Below are 18,988 nucleotides of genomic sequence, written 5' to 3' on the forward strand. Positions count from 1 at the left end.
TTAATATCAGACCAGAATGCAGCAGATTGTCTTCTTAAAGAAAAATAATGTCAATGTGATGAACTCTGATGTTGATGTTATTATAGCTGTTTACAGCAGTTCTGATGTGTTGAGCTTTGACACACCAGGGGGCGAACTCTGAGACGTCTAGGGATCAAAAGTAAAATAAAAAAAACTTCAAAGAGTAACTAGCTACCCAAAAATGATGAACTGTTTTACCTCTTATGTGCAATAAAAGCTCTAAAACACTTAAACATCTGGTGAATGCTCAACTGTTTTAGTTTGGAATCAAATGCAGTATTAGATTTTAGTAAAATGTTTGAAAGTTCCTGTCTGTTAAATTGTGCTTTTGTTCTTATTTATTGTTATGCCTGGTTGATTTGGTTACATTAGTTTGTCTTGTTGTTCACAAGACTTTCAATCTCTTTGGGTAATCTTAGAAAATATGAAAATAGATGCATGTGTGGTTGTGACATTAAAAACAACTTCAGCAGAATAAAACAACAAACATGAACGACCAGGTAATTAAACTAATAATATACATTTATTATACAGAAAGTGGTTTGATAAAATGTTTAAACTATGCAGGAAAAAAATAACAAAAAAATAGTCAGAACAACAAATATTTGTGGTTAAATAGTAACTTCATTGCTTGAATCCAAACACAGAGTACTCTATAAGACAGCAAAGTTCAACAGCAAAATCTGATTCTATTTTTGCAGGTATTAGCACATGGAAATTGGGATGCTACTTTAAGCTGACAACTCCTTATTCTTTACAAAAAAAAATTCAGACTGATTAATTGTTTATTGATTCATTAAAAATCTATTTTTTTCAGCGAATTTCAATATCTGGCTGGTGTTCACTTTGAAAACTAAAGGATCTCATTTTTTGGTTTCAGCAGATGACGTGGTTCTGTTGGGTTCTTCAGGTTATGACCTCTACATTCATAAAGATGAGCTTCCATCAGAGTCCAGCTAGATTCAGCCTTAAAGGGGACATATTTTATAAAATTCACATTCTGAGCATTTCTGTACTCCCATTTGGGTTTCTACTGCTTCTTAAAACAACACAAGCGGCAAAAAAAAAAAAAAAAGCAACAAAAAAAAAAAAACACCCAGCCAGTTTTTGGCAATAGGTTTATTTTTTTTTTTGGTGTCTGGAAAATGATCCATCTCAAAAACCTCTGGAATACAACTTCACAAATCAGCAAGCACTGCACGTTACCTAGCAACCTCAGTGAAGCCCGTCACCTAGCAACCCAATACAAGTTCCAGCATGTTTGGTCAGCTTGTATTACCGCTGTATTTGCTGTAAAATGGCTGCTGGAAATGACGCCTCACCATCCAGAAACCATCTTGTTGGTTGTTGGTTGTGCAGGAGGCTCCACTTCTACTTTTCAAAGGCTTACAGTTGTATAATTGTGCATTTGTTTGCAGCCATTTTCACATCGAGTGTGAACATTGAGCTGTAGGTGTGACCTTTATAAATCCTGGGAACACGATGGGATGCAACTGAACACGACAGTGGATGTCTCTGGTGAGAGCACTATCTGGGGTTCCTCACTGGTCCTGGTGCCTCTGCGGCCCGATCTCAGATTACCGGAAGACATTGGCTGGATGGATGGGTTGTTGGTTTTAGGAAAGAAGACAGTGGAGAAGATCACAACACTGACCTCAGGATCATCCTAAAAAAGAGAGAAAAACTTTATGACCTTTTTATATTTCCTTTCAAAATTTGATTTCACTACATCAAGTCTCCATTTGTGTGAATCCATTGAGTTTTCATTTTGTACGTTTCTAGACATCAACCACATTAGCTCCAAGCTTTGCTTCGACACCTGTGTCTTTTTTTTCTTGGATATACAAGTTGTACTTTGAGAAATTTGTTTTAATCCATGGATAATTAATAAAGAAAAGATGTTGCTGTGGGGGATAGGGTGGGGAGAGGGTGCTCATGCCTCCCCCCACTACCACCACCACAAGATGCCGACTGTTATATCAGAAACCGCCACTGAGTGGGCCTTCTTCTTAAAGGACTCTTCTGCAGTTTTATTTTACTATTTTGCCAGATGTCAGCCAATCCCGCCCCCTTGTGGAGAGTCAAGAGCATAAAACTGCCTCACAGGCCTTTTGTAATCAGGAAGTTAAGCACAAGATATGCAATAGCAGGCCATTTTGTGTTTATTCTTAGTTATATCTCCTGCTAAAATTCACAAACAGGTGAACTTGTGAATACAGTAGTGCTTTATAAACAGTTACACTCACCGGGTTTTCATCCACTGGTGTATTATTTCATTCAAAGAGAAAAGGGAAAACAGTACGTTAGTGTTCACACAGTAAATACAAATGTATCTGGTTTCAGCTGGATCCTTTGTTTACCTTTGTTTTCCTTTGTCTTTATGGGAAGACTGACAGATAACAGGAAAGGTGCTAAAGCAGCTCCAATGACGTACAACCACCACATACCTAAAAACAGGGATAAACATTAGCTTTATGTTTACTATCTGGTAACTAAAAATAAGGCACATCCAACAATCTAATGTCCAGTGATACAAATAACACATGTAGTGTTCATGCATCCGTCATAAAACATTTGAAGCCAAAATTCTGAAAAGTATTTCCTGACTCACCAGATGGTTGTTCTGCCTCATTGTTTTCAGGTATTTTATTTTTCTTCTCTATTTTCAGAAATGTCATGACATTAAAACATGAATGCTAAATTTATCAGCTCAGCTGATCAAACTAAATTAATAAATTGACATTTTCATATTACATTACTGTTCTCACCTGTAGTTTGAACTCTGAAGGGAAACTGCTGCTTCTTTCTTCCAGACTCTCCTACTTCACATTGCAGTGAATTATAACGGCCCGGCTCATAAGCATCATGTGAAGTCTTAAAGGTGACTTCAGCAACACAAACAGAGTATTTTGTCTTTAGATTTGTATTATCTTTATCAATACTTTGACCTTTTAAAAGCCACTTCACATGATGTTTACATGGATCATTTGATATAACAGAACATTTCAGCTTCACCTCTTCATCGTCTTTCTGTTCAGTAACTGTTGGAGGAAAACGAAGACCTGAGGTTAGCTGGTGACTATGCTGAGTGCTTGGTTAGTATTTGGTATAAGGCTGAGGATATTTACTCACTGTTAACCAGAGACAAAGCGACATTGTGTCTGTTCTCCTTCTGGTCTGTGTTTTCAACTTGTTGGCAGTAATATGTCCCAACGTCGGCAGCGCTGACCCTCTGGATTATCAGAGAGCAGTTTGGTGAGACTCTCAGTCTGTCTGCTTTTTCTCTGCCAGCCTGAGTTTGATTCGTCTGACCAAACTTAACCAGATGTACTGAGGATCCCTGAGGTGATTTACTGAAGAGCCAGTGGATCCGTAAGCACTTAATCGGATCCATCATGTTTTCACAGGCCAACTGGACTTCATCTCCTCCTCTCACAATGACAGATGAAGAACTTTGCTTTATTACTGCAGAAAAAAGCAACAGAAGAAAAACAGCTAAAGTAGAAAATATGTCGACATAACAGGAAACGTAACAATTTTACACCTATAACAAGAAAACTCACTTCACTTAGATAAAATACAAAACATAAAGCAGTAACATTAATCCTCACCTGTAAACTTGAGTGCCAGAATCAGACATAAAGACAGTTGAACTGATGTGAATTCAGTCATTCTGTTTCTCGGACAGTTTGTCGTCTTTCTTCCTGAAATGTCAGTTCATTTCTGCTGAACTGCAGCCCTCTAAGCATTTCCTGAGACTATATATAATTTCCTTTTTAGTAAAAGTGTTCATCTCCAGTAATTCACGCCTCATATCCGTCTGTGTGTCATTTCTTTCTCACACTGTATATTTAGCTCTGATCTGAGGCAGGTTGACTTGTTGCAGAAACATCTGGAATCCAGGCTCACATCCCTCATCCCTAACTGAGCTTCAGATTTTAGAGACAGATTTAAATTAAAACCTGTTATTCAATCACTCTTTTCTTCAGTTTTGTTTTGTTTTTAATATTTTACCAGATGCCAACCTATAACGCCCCCTTGTGGACAAGAGAAGAGTTTAACAGCTTCCTAAGTCTCGTTTAGTAAATTATACTAAAGTTATGAAAATTAAACACAAAATACACCAAACCGTTTTAATTTGTGTTCATGCTAAAGTTAGCATGAACATTACAGGCTGATGTGGGCTGGTACTGGTTTACATTCTGTCTGCTTGTTGTCAATATTTTGTAGAAATCATAAGATGTTATTACATAAGTTCTTGATCAGAGTAAAGGAAAACATTTTAACTTTTCAAGGAGATTTTTATCAGATTAAAAGGCTGCATTTAAAAATGTTACAGCTAACCTCCACTTGACATATAGAACCAAAAGAATGTATGAAGAGGTCATCAAATTGATATAGATTTTAAAAATAAAAAGACAATTTTATCATTTTTTAAAAAGGAATGATTTAATTAAATAATAAAAATAAAAATACAAGCTCATGGTGACTCTGTGGATCATGAAAGTCTTCCTTAAAACCAGATTACAAAAAATTATTTTTAAAAGCAACAATAAGAGAAGCAAGCAAAAATATTAAATAGTACAAAAGATAACATAGATTTTGTAACAAATAAAATCTCTGCAGAAATGGATTGAACTTTTTCAGCCTTTTCCAATCAGTTTGACCTCTCAAAGTGTTTTACACTAGAGTCACATTCACCCGTTCATACACTGATCAGTAGGCAGTTTGGGGTTAACTGTGGGCACATTGACACATGGCTGCAGGAAGCTGGAACCAAACCTACAACCTTCTGATCACAAGATGGCTACTCTACCAACAGAGCCACGGTCACCCCAGAAACATGTAAACTGCTGGATTTTACAGTCATGCAAACTTAGGTAAAGGTCATAAATACAAACTGAGCTGTGGTGTTGATGTCTGATGGTTTGTATTGAGCTAGTTTTGGCAGCTATGTCAGACATATAAAACAAAGTTATTTATCAAGAAATTATTTACAGAAGCAGCTGTGCAAAAAAAAATAAATAAAAATAAATAAAATAAAATAAAAATAAAACTAAAACTAAAACAAACAAAAAAACTGGTGCAAAAGTAGAAGGAAAATCTTAAATACATTAGAAAACGTAAATAATGGAAATTGGACTTTTATCAGATTTGATGTTCATGTTGAACGCTGAAGTTGGCAGAGGAAGCAGGACTTTTGAAGTTCATGTAATCTCCTGGACAATCGTCCTCATTATGACTCGTCTGTGGAAACACATTAAGGTGTGAATTTATATTTATCATAATCACAAAACTCAAGTATTAATAATGCCTAATACAGGGCACATCCTGAAGGACAACAATATTTATAAGCTTTTGTGCATTTCATTTCATTCTATTAAATTATTGTCTTGGCATTTGAGGGCTTCCATAGAACTTATTTTGAATTAACTGACTTAAATGTCCCTAAAGATGCAGGATATTCCAGAAAATATGTTACCATATTTAACTCTGTCCAACAGATTGCTTGTTTTCTTTCACTGTCAGTCTGCAAAATCATATTTTTTTATCTGTTGTGTCTTATTTATGTAATTTATATTTTCATTCCCATATTTTATGGCACATTCTATCCATAATCCTGCATTTGAAAAAGTAAATAAAAAGAAAACTGAAGAGAATGATAAATAACGATAAGAAAAATGGTTTTACCGATTCAACATCTGGTTGAATGTGGTTTACTGTTTGTCTTGATTCTGAGTTTAAAACCTGCACAGAAAGAAGAAGTGTAAATTGCATGAAAAGTCATGAAAACAAATTTCAGCAATTTTCCAAATGAAACTCACAGATTTGTCAGTCACTTTGTTTATTCCTAGGAAACACAAGTACATTTTCAATAATTACATTCAGTTTGTGTTGATGCATTTTTAAAGCTGTTTTTATGTTTGTTACCTCGAGATCTGAAGAAAAGAAATGCGATGAAAGTAACCAGAAACAGTTCAGCCAGATGCAAAACAATGACGATGTAATCCAGAGCAGAGCAGCGACACTCTGGACAGGAAACGGTAGAGGAGGTTTTAATAACAGCAACATTTATGTCTGAAAACAACACTTAAAGAAAATGAAGTACCACATTAAAATTTAGCATTACGCATAAAGAAGCAATAAAATGACAGGTTACATCAAACAAAAAAGCTAAGAATCTAGAAAATAAAGCAATTAAATATGTTTCTATGCTCACAAAGAAAGGGAGAATTATTGAAGCTAAAAATATTTAAAAAGCTCATGAATCTGTGGGTTTGCTTATTTTTCACTCAGATTTTGGTTTCATATTTAGTAATGAATAAAGATAGTGGGAATAGTAGATATTAGGATGGTAGATTTGCTATTCACTGGAGTAGAAATAGAACTTATTACGTTGTAGAGCTGCGTCTGTTGTGGGCTTTAGTGTGTCCTCACCTGAAATACAAAACAATATAAATGAAATAGAAATCTGCAAAATCAAAGAAGACTACGGAAGCTGAGAGGGACATTTTCTGCATACTTTTTCTCAAGATAACAAGTTAATCTAGAGAAAACCATCAGGAAAAAGTAAATGTGGAAAACGTTCAATCTCGGTTTCCATAAAAAACCACATATTTCATTCTGTTTTCATTCTGTAGTTAAGTTTTTAATTATGTCACCTGTAGATGCAGGTCTTAGATTAAATATCTGCACTTGGCTGTGGTTATGAGTAACTCTGCACTTCAGCAGGTCCTGGTGGGTTGAGAGGGCCTCAGGCTGCAGGGTGAGAACAGCCTGAGAGCAGGACGGATGAGACGCTTGCAGCGTCAGGGTCGTCCCGTCTCGGTCCACATGCAGCCACTCCACCTCGTGGCTGCAGGGCCCGTTCTCCATCACAGAGCACCGCAGGGAGACCTTACTGGTCTGCTCATGTTCACTTACTGGGAGAAATGGAAGAGATGGGAAACAAAGCAGAGCAGTTAGCTTATATCGTCATTACTTGTAATGTGTGTTCATCTGACACAAAGCTGATCTAAAACTGGCGTGGGTAAAAGCAGAGTAGCTTCAAAATATATTAATAATACACATATTAGATATGCAGCTGGTGCTGGAGAAGACCTGCATGGTGGTTGGACTCTAAGAACAAATCTGACTCCATTTTATTTGTCTTCCTTTCTTAAGAAATTAGAAATGACAGAAAATATTTTCAAAAACAGTTTTTATTTCAGTCATCCTTTCTGTGGGTTGATCCAAATAAATAGAGGCTGTAAAGTGTGCTTGTCCTGCCAGGAGGCAGCAATAAATACATCTAAAATAATAAAAAATAAATAAATCTTCAAAAACCAACATTTTGAGAAGTTAATAAAATTGATTTATCACTAAGTCTGTCACAATAAATCAATTAATTGGATGATAAATTATAACATAGTAAGATAATTTCCTTTTCCATTATTAGTTTTGGTCACTCAGTGGTTAATATATTTATACTTACTGTCAACAACAGTCAGATAAACCTGAGAATCTCTTTCCTTCTGCTGTGACATCGACTCTCTGCAGGTGTAAATGCCGACGTCCTGCGCCGTGACGTTCTGAATAACCAGAGAGCAATCCGCCGTCAAACCCAGTCCACCCAGTTTGGTAGACTGGTCTCCAATCTGTCCGCGGTTAGCAAGTGTAGCTGTTTTGGAGCCTCCTGCAGCGAAGTAAAACCAGTCGATGCTGCTGCACTGATGCCTGCTGTTAGCCATGCAGGGCACAGTGGCCTCTTCTCCAAGTCTGACGATTAGGTGGGAATATTCCTCTGATGCAGCTGACAGAAATAAAATTACATAATTTCAGTTTTGTTTCATGCAGAAGAGGATGAGGACCACTGACAAAAGGTCAGAATTTGCAGAAAAAGTCAGAAATCTGAAAATTAAAGTCATTTTTTTCTTCAGTGGCTTTAATCCTAATCCGCATGTTTCTACTTTCCGACACTTGACTGAACTTTTATCAGATTTTCTCACCTGTTAGAGGAAAAAGCAGCAGCAGGAACGGCGACACGCTGCTCCATGTGAACGCAGACATTCCTCCTGACGTCTCCAGTTCTCTGTGGGAAAATAAATCTGGACTTAGAAACTTTTAAACCGAACTTACCGGATCATTTTTCTTTAATGTGCTGACTTTTTTTCCATGTGGGTGTAATTTACTGAAAAACACGTTGGGGGTCTAATGAGTCATTTATTCACTCGCTGATTACTCAACCAGATTACACCATATGCTGCAATCATAGCTCAAAAAGGCTGTCAGTGCTTTAAGAGGAAATGAGCAAAAGTAGCATTTGGAGAAGACGGCTGGAAAAAATAGATCCAGTTGCTAAAACAGTTAAAAATAACACCTTATTGTCCCTCTTTGCAGATTCCCAGCACTGGACAAAGAAGTGTCGGCATTTATCACGAAAATATAAGTTTTATTTATCGTTGTCTCAATAAATTTCAATTAATTATGCTTTCTAAAGAATGAATACTTTCAGAAATGCTATTTTTGTTATTTTCTCCACTGTTTGTTCCACAAAGAGCATCAAGAAATGCAGGTGAATTTAAAATATGATTAAATGCAGTTACAGTGTCCGGCTTAGCAAAATAAATCCCACTTTTTAAGCAACTGGAAGAAGCCAATTTCACATAGGAATGTTTTTCAGGAGCAGGATTTGAGCCTTACAGTCACAGCCATACAGTTACCAATCATTTTTAATCATAATTTTTATATCAGAACAATATCAGAAAATATTGGGATAAAATTCATAACTTTCCACAGATTAAAGAGAAGAATTATTCTCTCCAACTTCATTATCAGGATGAAAATATTTTATTATAAATCCTCAAAGTTTGCTGAAAACACAGATTAATTCAATTTAGATCCATAAACAAACAGAAAAAGTGAGTGAATGTCGTCTGTGACTGGAAATGTGTGTAAAAAAGTCACGTAAGTGTTTTTTCCCTCGATTCTTTAAAAACCTTAAAATGCTCAAGAAAAAACAAAAACTTAAGAAGCTCAACTTCCTGTTTCTTTCTATTTAAAGATGATCTGTTGAAGAGTTTATTCTATTTTTAAAGTTGTGAGAAATGAAGCCTGCTGATCTTCAGTCTGCCAGGAAATGACCAAGGAACATTTCTAATAATAGAAATATAAAGTTTTCTCTTATACTTCAGTCATATTATCAAGCTCCATTCAGCTGCCAGGAGAATTATATTTTGTATTAAATACCCGTTTGTCATGTAATTCTCATACTTTTTGTTTCAATGAAGTCTAACTGAGAAACATTTCATTTGTGTCTTTTCCTCTGGTTCCTGATTGAGTTTGATTTTTCAGTACCTCTCATTACCACTAGATGTCCTCGTCCTTTCAGCACCAGGTGCTATTAGTTTAAACATTCACTTTTCAGTTACTAGAAGAAAAATGTTTTGGTAATTAAGTGAATTTCGTTGCCAGAAACCCAGACAGCTGAAGTCCTTGGAAACCATATTGGTTAATTCTGTTATTTATCATTTTAAGTGACTTATTTACTCATTATTTAAAGTTTCTGCATTTACTTTGCCATGATGGAACACATTGTTGCTTCTCCTTTAATATCAATACAGCTCTTTACTGTGGGAAAGAGCACACAGCTCCAGATTGTGCATACACCCAGTTTGCATAGAGACAAATTGCAGCTGTGAGTTTTACAGGCAACATTCAAGTAAGAAATTATATTTTGTAAAGATGATCTGGGATTCTCTTCTTATAGTAATAGGAAGAGAAATCATCTGTTTTTATGCAGTAATGTAGATCAGAAGCCGTTTGAAGGATGGATGGAGTAAAGAGGTTCTTTAGTGTTTTTCTGTGCAATATCAGTCTTTAAAAAATATTGTCAAGAATGAAACAGAAAAATTCCTGTGTAAACTATTTTATTTCATAATTAAATGCAACAAACATCAGCAATGAAACAAATATATTATTTATCAAATTCAGTGAGAAATAAAAGAAATACAAGATTTCATTCATGAAACTACTCAACTGAGATAAATCACACCAGCATCCAGTTAATATCTTAATAACACTTTAACTTTGTGACAAATAAGGTTTTTTTTCAGAAGCAAAATATTGACTTTCTTGTTCATGTGATTTTCTAACGGTTTGCGTTCAGGCTGTCAGGAGAATCGACCTTCAGGGAGCTGTAGGTCACCGAGTCGCCTGGCTTCTCATCGTCCTTAACGAGAGCACAGAGCACAGATTAAATCTGATCTCATCAACGTGTCTGAGCCTAAAAACAAGCCTGAGGTTCCTGAGGTGAAAAGGACAAAAATAACTCGTCCCTGAATAATTACTTTATTGAGGGTTTTTGTGAAAAAAAAAACCTGAAATTTCAAAATGTTCTATCATCATGCAGGAAAGTGAGTAACAGCAGCCGTCTACATATCTACTGAACATGAAGCAAGACTTCAGATTCACAGAAGTTCAGCAGCAGTTCTGCTTTTTCAGCTCCTAATTTCATCACAGAGCTTAACAGAAGGAAACTTACCCAAGTTTTACTTTTTGCATTTTCTGTGTGGCAAATGGTGGCGTAGGGCACTTCATCTTCAGGGTCAACCTAAACAAACAGAAAAACTTTTACTAACTGACACAAAGATTCACAAGACAACAGACACAACCCGGAGATTTCCTTTGAGTTGCAGGAAGCCTCCATATTCTAACACATTCAGAAGAATTTTACAAACAATTTATACATATTATCCTCCTGCAGAGGAGAATAATCACGTGTGAATAAAATTCATGAAAAAACAAAAATTCTTCAGCCTGAATAAAACAGAAACAACTCCCGACGGATTTGAAACTGTGACACTTTCTTCACTTCTGTTCATTCTCCTTTCTGCTCTGTGTCACAAAGTTAAAGTCTTAAAATGTGTTTAGTTGGGTAAGAAAATGAATAAAGTACATTATATTGTAAAATGTAATGCCAACATTTTTCTGAAAGCAAACTCTCACAGTTCGGTGTGAAGCTATCAAGACAAACCAAAGCTCAGTTTGTGGTTTCAAAACTCTCAAAATATTCTATCATACTTTTTATTTTAATTTAACGTTACTTCAAAGAGATGCTAGAGAAACGTTCAGAGTGACCTCAGGGCCCTGAAGCTAGTTCCTCCTCCCCCACCTGTTGCTTCATTCTGCTGGAGTGTCACCCTTTTCCACTATTACAGAAACAGAAACATTTCTGTTTGGAAATTAATCTGGTTGTGAAAAACAAAAACCAAAGCGAGTTCTGGTGTGGAAACCAAAGGAACATCATGTTTCAGCCTTAATAAAGCAACAATGTTTTAGAAATGTAACTGTGATCTTCAATATGCAATATCATGTTCAGCATAATTCCTAAAGCAACACTTTAGTTTGAAAACAAACAGGATTTAACCATTTCAGTCCTGTTGATACTGGATGTGTTTGCAGGTTTGGTTGTGAACAGAAGAGACACTACGGTGGCCAAATATGGCCAAAAAGTAACCAGTTTGTGTAAGAATGAGTGGTGATCCCCACCAGTGGGCTGCTGTGACAGAATGAGAGGCTGGAGTTCAGGGGAACCTTCTCACCGTGTTTGGGCCGTTTCCAGGATTTGACAGAACCGCAGCAGAGTTCAGGCTTTGCTCCTGTCAAAGTGCAAAGAAAAGGCAGCTTAAACCTCCACACAATGAACAAGGTGACCTGTGCAGCAAAATTCAAGATGAAACGAATAAACTCACCACATCCTGAAGAATTATTGATCTTTCCTCTAAAAGTGCATCAAAATTACATTTTAGCTCCAACAAACAACTTTCTGAGAACAAATCATTTCTTCTAAAGCCAAAGTTTTCTCTCACCTTCCCTTCGTTTCCACAGAGTGATCACCAGAATAGTTATTATCAAAGCTACTGAACCAACCGACACAACAACGTATAACCACAAGTCTGCAAATCAAAGAAGGAAAATCAAAGTACAACTTAAACATGCAATCATGATTTTTTACTCATGCATTTCATCAGAAACAGAAAAACATTTCCAGCATAAAGTGAAACATAACAGAGATGCGTTACTCAGTGGGGTTGTTGAAGTGTTTTTGAACGCAGGCTCCGTTTCGTTAGCTTCTCCTCCTGCATTTGTTATGCTTACATCATTACCTGTTAAAATTAAATGTGTTATTATTGTTATATTTATCTGCATTTCCTCGCAGCTCTCTGTAGCTCACCGGCAGACTGAGGGCTGAGGGGAAACAGCTGGTCTCTTTCTGTGGAATCATCCTTCACTTTGCAGGAAAACATCTCTGGATATTCTGGTTTGTTCTTGAGGAAACTTTCAGGAATAACCGCAGTAACTGAACATCCGGACGTCTTCATGATCATCGTATCCTCCACAGCTTTTCCCTCATACATCCACTCCACCGTGTGTTTGCACATTTCATTTGTTGCGACGAAGCAGCAAAACTTCACTTGGTCGCCGTCTTCCTTCTCCGTCACTGGTGAATATAACGAATGGTTTTTACATGAATTCCTGAGGTTTAAATGTTAAAATGATTAGATACTTTAAAAAACTTACTTGTTATGAGAAACAGATGAGCATGAGCATCATGATTATGACTGATATGTGAAGTTCTGCAGGTGTAGAAACCAACATCCTCATGTGAGACATTCCTTATGACCAGAGAGCAATCAGCCGCCACCTCCAATCTTTCCGTCTTTTCAGAAACCTGTCTGTCTGTAGAGACTGTAACTGATGAATCTGGTGAATTACTGAAGAGCCAGTTAGTTTTTTCACATCTATCCTGTTCATCTCTCATGTTATCACAAGGCAGAGTGACATCATCTCCATCTCGGACAACAAATCTGGGTGAAAACTTTCCTGTGATTTCTGTTGAAAAGAAAAAATGCTCAAATCCTAACTAGAATTAACAAAACTTGTGTGGATTCTGGATAATTTCTTGTTTTCTTACCTGTAAGCTGCAGAACCAGAACCAGAATTACAAACATTTTAATCCACTCGGGTTCACCGTGTCTCAGCACCAGCAGTAACTTCTTCTATCTTCTGCGTCTTTGAACTCGGGGATCCTGAGCACATTTCCTGTGACTTACAACACGTAGTTTCCTCAAACAAACTTAGTTTTGTACATTGCCAAACTTATGTAGGTGGAGCTCATCATTTCTTCAGGTTAAAATCTTAAGAGTTGGAGGATTGCAAAAGAATAATGAGTTATGGTAACAGTGAATCTGAGAAGTTCATATTAGTTCAGTTAACAGTTAACATATTGCTCAGAAGTTGAACTGTGATGAGAAACAAGGTGCGATACAGAAAACCATGAAGAAGAACATCATGATCCTCTGATGGATCTTTAGATGACTTGGAGAAACTGTGTTTCCAGAACCAACACTTCCAGTCATAAACTCATTCTGTTCACAGCATGAAGTAAAAAAAAAACAGCATGAATGTATCAATTAGTTGAAATGGATGTAATGATTCATGTAAGTCTTGTCTATTTAACACATGCCTGGATCAGTGAATTTTTAACTTTGTCCTTGCTTATCTTCAGGTCACCGATTGAGAGTCCCTTCGTTTGAATAAGCTGTAAAACTGGTGAGCAACATCTGCAGCAGCTGCTGCATGGTTCAGATATCCAGACGCTCCAGCTGGAGATGAAGATTGAACTTTCTCACACAGTTCTGTCTTTCAAAGTCTGTGATTTATGATATTTCTGTTCCCACAACAAAACTCTCCCCACTTTAAACAACAAAGGTCAATTCTCAGGAAACAGGCTGTTATTTTGAATAAAACAGTATAAACTATTAATCACTGCAGTTTCAGTCACATCAGTGGATGATTTGAAAAAATGATTTTTTAAACAAAGTTAGTAGCATGATTTGTTTTAACTAGAATCCTGCATTGAATATAGAAAATTACCATTTTCATAAACTGTGTTTATTAGTGCAGCAGGTCTGCTGCTGGTTCATGCAGACTGAAAAATCAGGACTCAACTTTGACACAGATCAAAGTGCCAGCTGTTAAAGAAATCATTAACTATCTGCATTGTGTGAACTTCTCCTCCATTTGTCCAGCCAAACTAATCCGATTCTCAGTTGTTTTCCTTTCCAGCGCTCACTCCGACTGCCAGGACCTGATCTGGAGCTCTGGACCTTTTCAGAGTCATGGGGGTTTTAGATGTTTTCCTCCAGCTCTCCTCCACCTCTTGGTTGGTGGCTCTGGCTGTCCTGCTGCTGGTCTATTTCATTTCCTCCAGCTTTAGTTCTGGAAAACCTGGGAAGGAGCCGCCGGGACCGAGACCACTTCCTCTGATTGGAAACCTTCTGCAGATTGACCTGAGCAGACCGTACCACACGTTCCAGGAGGTAAGCGGGCCAATAACGGCTCAGTTCATGTAAATTCAATTAATCCTCCTAATGTAATGGACTGAAGCTTGATGGAGTCGTGAAAATCCTAAAGATTTACAGCCAAAACAAGTGAAAGTTTTATTGTTGTCGGAACATAAAGTCTGTGGAGGAAACATACCATTACTTGGTATGTTTAGTGTTGTTAGTGACATCTAGCATTGATTTAATGCTTTAGCCTCATTAGCTGATTATTTACTGGGAAAAACTTTGTGCTAAATACATATATTCTTTACCATCTTCCGATCAAAGTCCAGGTGGCACTTATTGGTTTTGGTTGTTGTTGTTTTTAGCTTAATTGTTGATCAAATATCTCGAAGATGTTTCCTATCTTCTGCAGAGGAGGCTCCGTTGTGACCTAGAACTGAACTTCCCATTTGTCACAGAAACTTGATCAGTTTCTTTCTGTGTTCAGTTTTCTAAGAAGTATGGATCAGTCTTCACTGTGTATCTTGGGCCCCAAAAAGTGGTGGTTCTGACCGGATACCAGACGGTGAAGGAGGCTCTGGTTCAGCACGACGAGGAGTTTGGAGACCGGGATTCATTTCAGATTTTACGTGACTTCAACAAAGGGCATGGTGAGGAGATGAAGCCTTTAGTGATCTGTGCTTACATCTGTCTAAATCATCTGTCAAGTTCTACAACTGATTTTATTTTAGGGGTTTTGTGGTCGAACGGTGACTCTTGGAGAGAAATGCGACGCTTTGCTTTGGCAAACCTCAGAGACTTTGGGATGGGCAAGAAGGCGTGTGAAGACAAAATCATTGAGGAGTGTCAGCATCTCATTGAGGTTTTTAAGAATTTCAAAGGTAAAATTAATCAATTTTACAAGACAATTCAGTCCAGTCTCATGAAAAACATTAGTTCCTTTCAGATTAATATTGTCATAAAGTTGCAAAGACGAGCCCATCTCTGTGTGCAACGACTGTCCAATCAGCTGTCATGTCCTGCATCTATGAATTTTTAAAAAGTTGTATTGTTCTGTTTTCAAGTTTCAGCTATGATGAAAAAAAAACAGTGATCTGTTCTGTCTCATCACAACCTCAGCACAACCTGTGCAACATTAAAATACTTTTAGTCCCCTTGTAGGCTAAACAAACCGCCTTTAATTGTACCATCTCACCCCAGAGCAGTGGAGTAATTAACTACTGATGCTGCAGTTGGAGAAAAACTTTGCTTCTTACAAAACTTTTCAGGAAAATATAGAAAAGTTTTAGTGTGAAATGTGAAGTCACACTGTCTGGTTGAAGTCAATAAATCTTTTTGGTTCTTTTTACTCAATATTTACCAAAAGAACCACAGAGAGATGAAGGTTGAATAACCTTTTAAAAACCAGCCTATTGTTCTACGCTTGGCTTCGTACAGAAGATCTGAACCCTCAACTATTGAGGAACGATTCATTCATGATGAGAAGAAATATTTAAGTTTAACAAAAAAGCAAAAACAGAATAAATCTTTTAGATTTTTTACGCCGCTGTTCTACTTTCCCTCAGGAAAACCTTTTGACACAATGCAGCCAACTAACTACGCCGTCTCCAACATCATCTGCTCCATGGTTTATGGCAGCAGATTCGAATACAGTGACCCAGAGTTCACAACAATGGTGGATCGAACCAACAGGAACGTCCTGCTCACCGCTTCTCTGTCCATTCAGGTATTTAATGCAAAGACAGCAACATGCTGCAGGGTGGAGAAATCATTAACTTATATGAGAACTTCTTCTTTGAAAGCTGTACAACATGTTTCCACGCCTCTTTAAATGGGTCACAAAGAGGAAGGAGTTCATAGAAATGGCTGCAGCCAATCAGAAACAGAACTTCGCCCTCTTCAGGCGGTTAAAGGAGACGCTGAACCCGGACATGTGCAGAGGCTTCGTGGACGCCTTTCTGGTTCGCAAGCAGAACCTGGAGGTTTGCTCTTTCAGATGAAATTATTTTAGAGTTCATCAGCTCTGCTTGAATCTGCTCACATTACAGTTTATTGTTACTGTTATTGATGAGATAGACACATTGCTTTCCAACGTCCAAAATGCAAAAAAGCTAAATTCCAAACAAAATACATGTACTCCATTTTATATTCTATCTTCTATGTCTGTTTTTTTTGTAAAGCATTTTTTTTATTTCACCTGTGGCCGTTAAAGCTGATGACAGGAATGTACAGAATCATAATTGTTTGTTCATTTGCAGGCATCTGGTAATAAAAACAGCCACTTCCACAATGAGAACCTGTTAATGACGGTCACAAACTTATTCAACGCCGGGACTGAAACAACATCCACCACTCTGAGATGGGGGCTTCTCCTCATGGCCAAATATCCAAAGATACAAGGTAGAAACTTTACCACCATCACAAGAACAATAAGAAAATGTTTTAAAAGGCTTATACTGAAATACCGATGCTGCTGTGAAGAAGTTATCTTGATGTCTCCCGTCTCCCAGACCGGGTCCAGGAGGAGCTGAGGAGGGTGATAGGAGATCGGCAGGTTCAGGTTTCAGACAGGAAGAGTCTGCCGTTCACCGACGCCGTGATCCACGAGACACAAAGACTGGCCAACATCGTTCCCACCTCGCTGCCTCACAGAACCAGCAGAGACATCACGTTCCACGGTTACTTTATCAAGAAGGTCAGGCTGGAAAAAAATGAATCTGAATTTATATCAAACCAGAAAAAGCTCATATAATGTCACATTGTACAGTAATTCTGCAGTGAGGTCTCAAATTATATGGTTTTACAGGTCAAAGAAAAGAAGATATTTTTGATGCGTTGGAGAAGTGATTGATCCAAAATGTTCAGGATTGTAACTGCAGAGGATCAGACCAGCTGCTGCTGCTCTACGGTCTGGAAAAATGTGTGAAAACCTGCAGAGAGCAGTTTGAGATCCGGTTTATTTGAGGGAAGATGATTTGCAACCAGTGAGTTGGTGCTGAAGCTGGACAGACAGGGGAGGACTGAGGACCTCTGGTGGATAAAAAGAGGAATGCACAGAAACCAGCATTTGAAAATGTACTTTTGGGAGCTATTATGTCTGTTTTCTCTGTACATGCTTTGCTAATTTTGATTAAATCAAAAATATTTTGTTTCAGCAACATTTCCTCTGTCAGCCATAGATTCAAGAGCCTGGAATTAGCTTGAACTATTTCCAAAAGACTGGATTATCTTGACTGAGAAGTGTAATGCAGTTTGTCACTCTTAGCAGGTTTAACGTCTGCTCTGTTTCCATATTTTGTCTGCTGCAGGGAACCACAGTCTATCCCGTCCTGGCTTCCGTCCTGCATGATCCCAGTGAGTGGGAGAAACCCCACAGCTTTCATCCTGCTCACTTTCTGGACAAAGATGGCAAATTTGTAAAGCGTGACGCCTTCCTGCCGTTTTCTGCCGGTGTGTGTTGGTCCAGAAATCTCTCTGCTTTTAGACAGGAAACATCTTAAGTTTTCCTCTTAAACTCTCCTTCAGGTCGCAGGATCTGCCTCGGAGAGAGTTTAGCCAGGATGGAGCTGTTCATCTTCTTCACCACCCTGCTGCAGCACTTCCGCTTCACTCCGGCACCGGGAGTCAGAGAAGACGACCTGGACCTGACGCCACGCGGAGGCATCACTCTCAGCCCTGTACCTCATCAACTGTGTGCAGTTTCTCAGATGTGAAGGAGAATCAACTGTTCATGCAAAGCCTTATTTTATGAACCTTTATGTCTAGAGAACAATCTCAAAAACTATATTTGTGAAACAGACACTGTTCATGCTTATTAATCAATGAATAAAAATCATTGATTTTTATTCATTGAAATAAAAATGAAATAAAAAGCCGTCGGAGCCCAGCTCATGAGTCATGTTTAACGAGAGATGATGATGCAGTTTAAAAAAAAAAAAAAACTACAGCTCATATTGTATTTGAGCTGTAGTAGAGTTTTTTATGACTCTAAATAAGTCATAAAAAAGGATTTTAGTTAAATGTTTCATGACATGTGGCTAAGCTAAGCTTATCCCAGAATGTGATAAACCAACAAAAAGATCATAATTACAAAGAAGAATCAAAATGATGGCTGGGTTGTGTGTGTGGCAGGCTTTTATATTCTGAGTTAATATGTTGCAGAAGTAACTTTTGCTGCAACTGGAGCTGCAACTCTGACAGGGAAAGGTTTGATTTGCATATTTGGGAGGAAACATCAGAAAGCTCCATGTTCTGGTATAAAACCTAAATCAGATGTAATCACTAACTAGATGACCTCTGAAGGGAGTTGGACTGATTTCATTAAAGGTTAAATGATTAAAAGAAGCTGAATACAAATGTACGTCACACTATGTATATTTCAATTTTCCCCTTCATAATTGTCCTCAACCTTATGTTTGTCAATCATATAAAATCCCAATAGCATACAATATTCTTACATATTACTTTATTACATGTCTTTATCTTATCTAGATAAAGGTTGACTTACATATAAAATACAAGAGGTGCAAGACATTTATTCCTAACCATAAAGTAATTATGTTGTCTACAAGAAGCAATAAAATGATCATTAAGTCAACTCAACTCTCTCCTTAACTTTATCCTAAATACCTTTGCCC

General features: G+C 37.5%; 4 protein-coding genes and 1 long non-coding RNA gene across 6 annotated transcripts; 1 reads left to right on the forward strand and 4 right to left on the reverse strand.

Annotated features, from left to right (window-relative positions):
• Positions 1-1,125: 1,125 nt before the first annotated feature.
• Positions 1,126-3,889, reverse strand: LOC148153120 (uncharacterized). The gene is made up of 7 exons (XM_088001975.1): positions 3,633-3,889; positions 3,154-3,486; positions 2,790-3,062; positions 2,633-2,680; positions 2,382-2,468; positions 2,268-2,296; positions 1,126-1,687 (listed from the first exon to the last, which is right to left on the reverse strand). The coding sequence occupies exons 1-7, from the start codon at positions 3,691-3,693 to the stop codon at positions 1,484-1,486; spliced, it is 1,035 nt and encodes a 344-aa protein (XP_087858101.1). The 5' UTR covers positions 3,694-3,889; the 3' UTR covers positions 1,126-1,483.
• A 554-nt stretch (positions 3,890-4,443) lies between these two features.
• LOC148153121 (uncharacterized) lies at positions 4,444-5,840 on the reverse strand. The gene is made up of 2 exons (XR_015761809.1): positions 5,713-5,840; positions 4,444-5,268 (listed from the first exon to the last, which is right to left on the reverse strand). It is a non-coding gene; the product is annotated as an uncharacterized LOC148153121 (long non-coding RNA).
• Positions 5,841-5,843: 3 nt separating this feature from the next.
• On the reverse strand, positions 5,844-8,274 carry LOC106929576 (uncharacterized; the record flags this gene model as incomplete). Its single annotated transcript, XM_015006608.2, has 6 exons — positions 8,010-8,274; positions 7,496-7,813; positions 6,684-6,944; positions 6,418-6,459; positions 5,953-6,051; positions 5,844-5,872 (listed from the first exon to the last, which is right to left on the reverse strand). Coding segments are annotated over exons 1-6 (810 nt in total), but the record flags the coding sequence as incomplete, so codon positions are not given.
• Positions 8,275-9,912: 1,638 nt separating this feature from the next.
• On the reverse strand, positions 9,913-13,066 carry LOC106929584 (uncharacterized). Its single transcript, XM_015006623.2, has 9 exons — positions 12,977-13,066; positions 12,583-12,894; positions 12,236-12,502; positions 12,084-12,167; positions 11,871-11,957; positions 11,754-11,782; positions 11,604-11,660; positions 10,544-10,612; positions 9,913-10,231 (listed from the first exon to the last, which is right to left on the reverse strand). Exons 1-9 carry the CDS (start codon positions 13,011-13,013, stop codon positions 10,151-10,153), a joined length of 1,023 nt encoding a protein of 340 aa, XP_014862109.2. The 5' UTR covers positions 13,014-13,066; the 3' UTR covers positions 9,913-10,150.
• Positions 13,067-14,107: 1,041 nt separating this feature from the next.
• LOC106929583 (cytochrome P450 2K1-like) lies at positions 14,108-18,948 on the forward strand. Of its 2 annotated transcripts, XM_015006620.2 has the most exons (9): positions 14,108-14,384; positions 14,839-15,001; positions 15,083-15,232; positions 15,917-16,077; positions 16,154-16,333; positions 16,610-16,751; positions 16,862-17,046; positions 17,660-17,801; positions 17,877-18,948. In XM_015006620.2, exons 1-9 carry the CDS (start codon positions 14,184-14,186, stop codon positions 18,062-18,064), a joined length of 1,512 nt encoding a protein of 503 aa, XP_014862106.2. In that variant the 5' UTR covers positions 14,108-14,183; the 3' UTR covers positions 18,065-18,948. The 2 variants fall into 2 exon arrangements, with proteins under 2 accessions (XP_014862106.2, XP_087858140.1); XM_088002014.1 differs by having other exon boundaries at positions 14,839-15,232.
• The last annotated feature ends 40 nt before the right edge of the window (positions 18,949-18,988 follow it).

This window comes from Poecilia mexicana, unplaced genomic scaffold (assembly GCF_051168715.1).
Source record: "Poecilia mexicana isolate PSO_F unplaced genomic scaffold, ASM5116871v1 scaffold_21, whole genome shotgun sequence".
Taxonomy (NCBI): Eukaryota; Metazoa; Chordata; class Actinopteri; order Cyprinodontiformes; family Poeciliidae; genus Poecilia; species Poecilia mexicana.

Coding starts and splice junctions, on each gene's coding strand:
- LOC148153120 (XM_088001975.1), bottom strand. CDS start 3,693: ATGACTGAATTCACATCAGTTCAACTGTCTTTATGTCTGATTCTGGCA. Junction 3,063..3,153: donor CGCTTTGTCTCTGGTTAACA/GTGAGTAAATAT, acceptor TTCCTCCAACAG/TTACTGAACAGAAAGACGAT. Junction 2,681..2,789: donor CTTCAGAGTTCAAACTACAG/GTGAGAACAGTA, acceptor TTCTGAAAATAG/AGAAGAAAAATAAAATACCT.
- LOC106929584 (XM_015006623.2), bottom strand. CDS start 13,013: ATGTTTGTAATTCTGGTTCTGGTTCTGCAGCTTACAG. Junction 11,661..11,753: donor CAATAATTCTTCAGGATGTG/GTGAGTTTATTC, acceptor GCACTTTGACAG/GAGCAAAGCCTGAACTCTGC. Junction 10,613..11,603: donor CTGGAAACGGCCCAAACACG/GTGAGAAGGTTC, acceptor CTGTTTGTTTAG/GTTGACCCTGAAGATGAAGT.
- LOC106929583 (XM_088002014.1), top strand. CDS start 14,184: ATGGGGGTTTTAGATGTTTTCCTCCAGCTCTCCTCCACCTCTTGGTTG. Junction 14,385..14,838: donor CGTACCACACGTTCCAGGAG/GTAAGCGGGCCA, acceptor TTCTGTGTTCAG/TTTTCTAAGAAGTATGGATC. Junction 16,752..16,861: donor CAAATATCCAAAGATACAAG/GTAGAAACTTTA, acceptor CCCGTCTCCCAG/ACCGGGTCCAGGAGGAGCTG.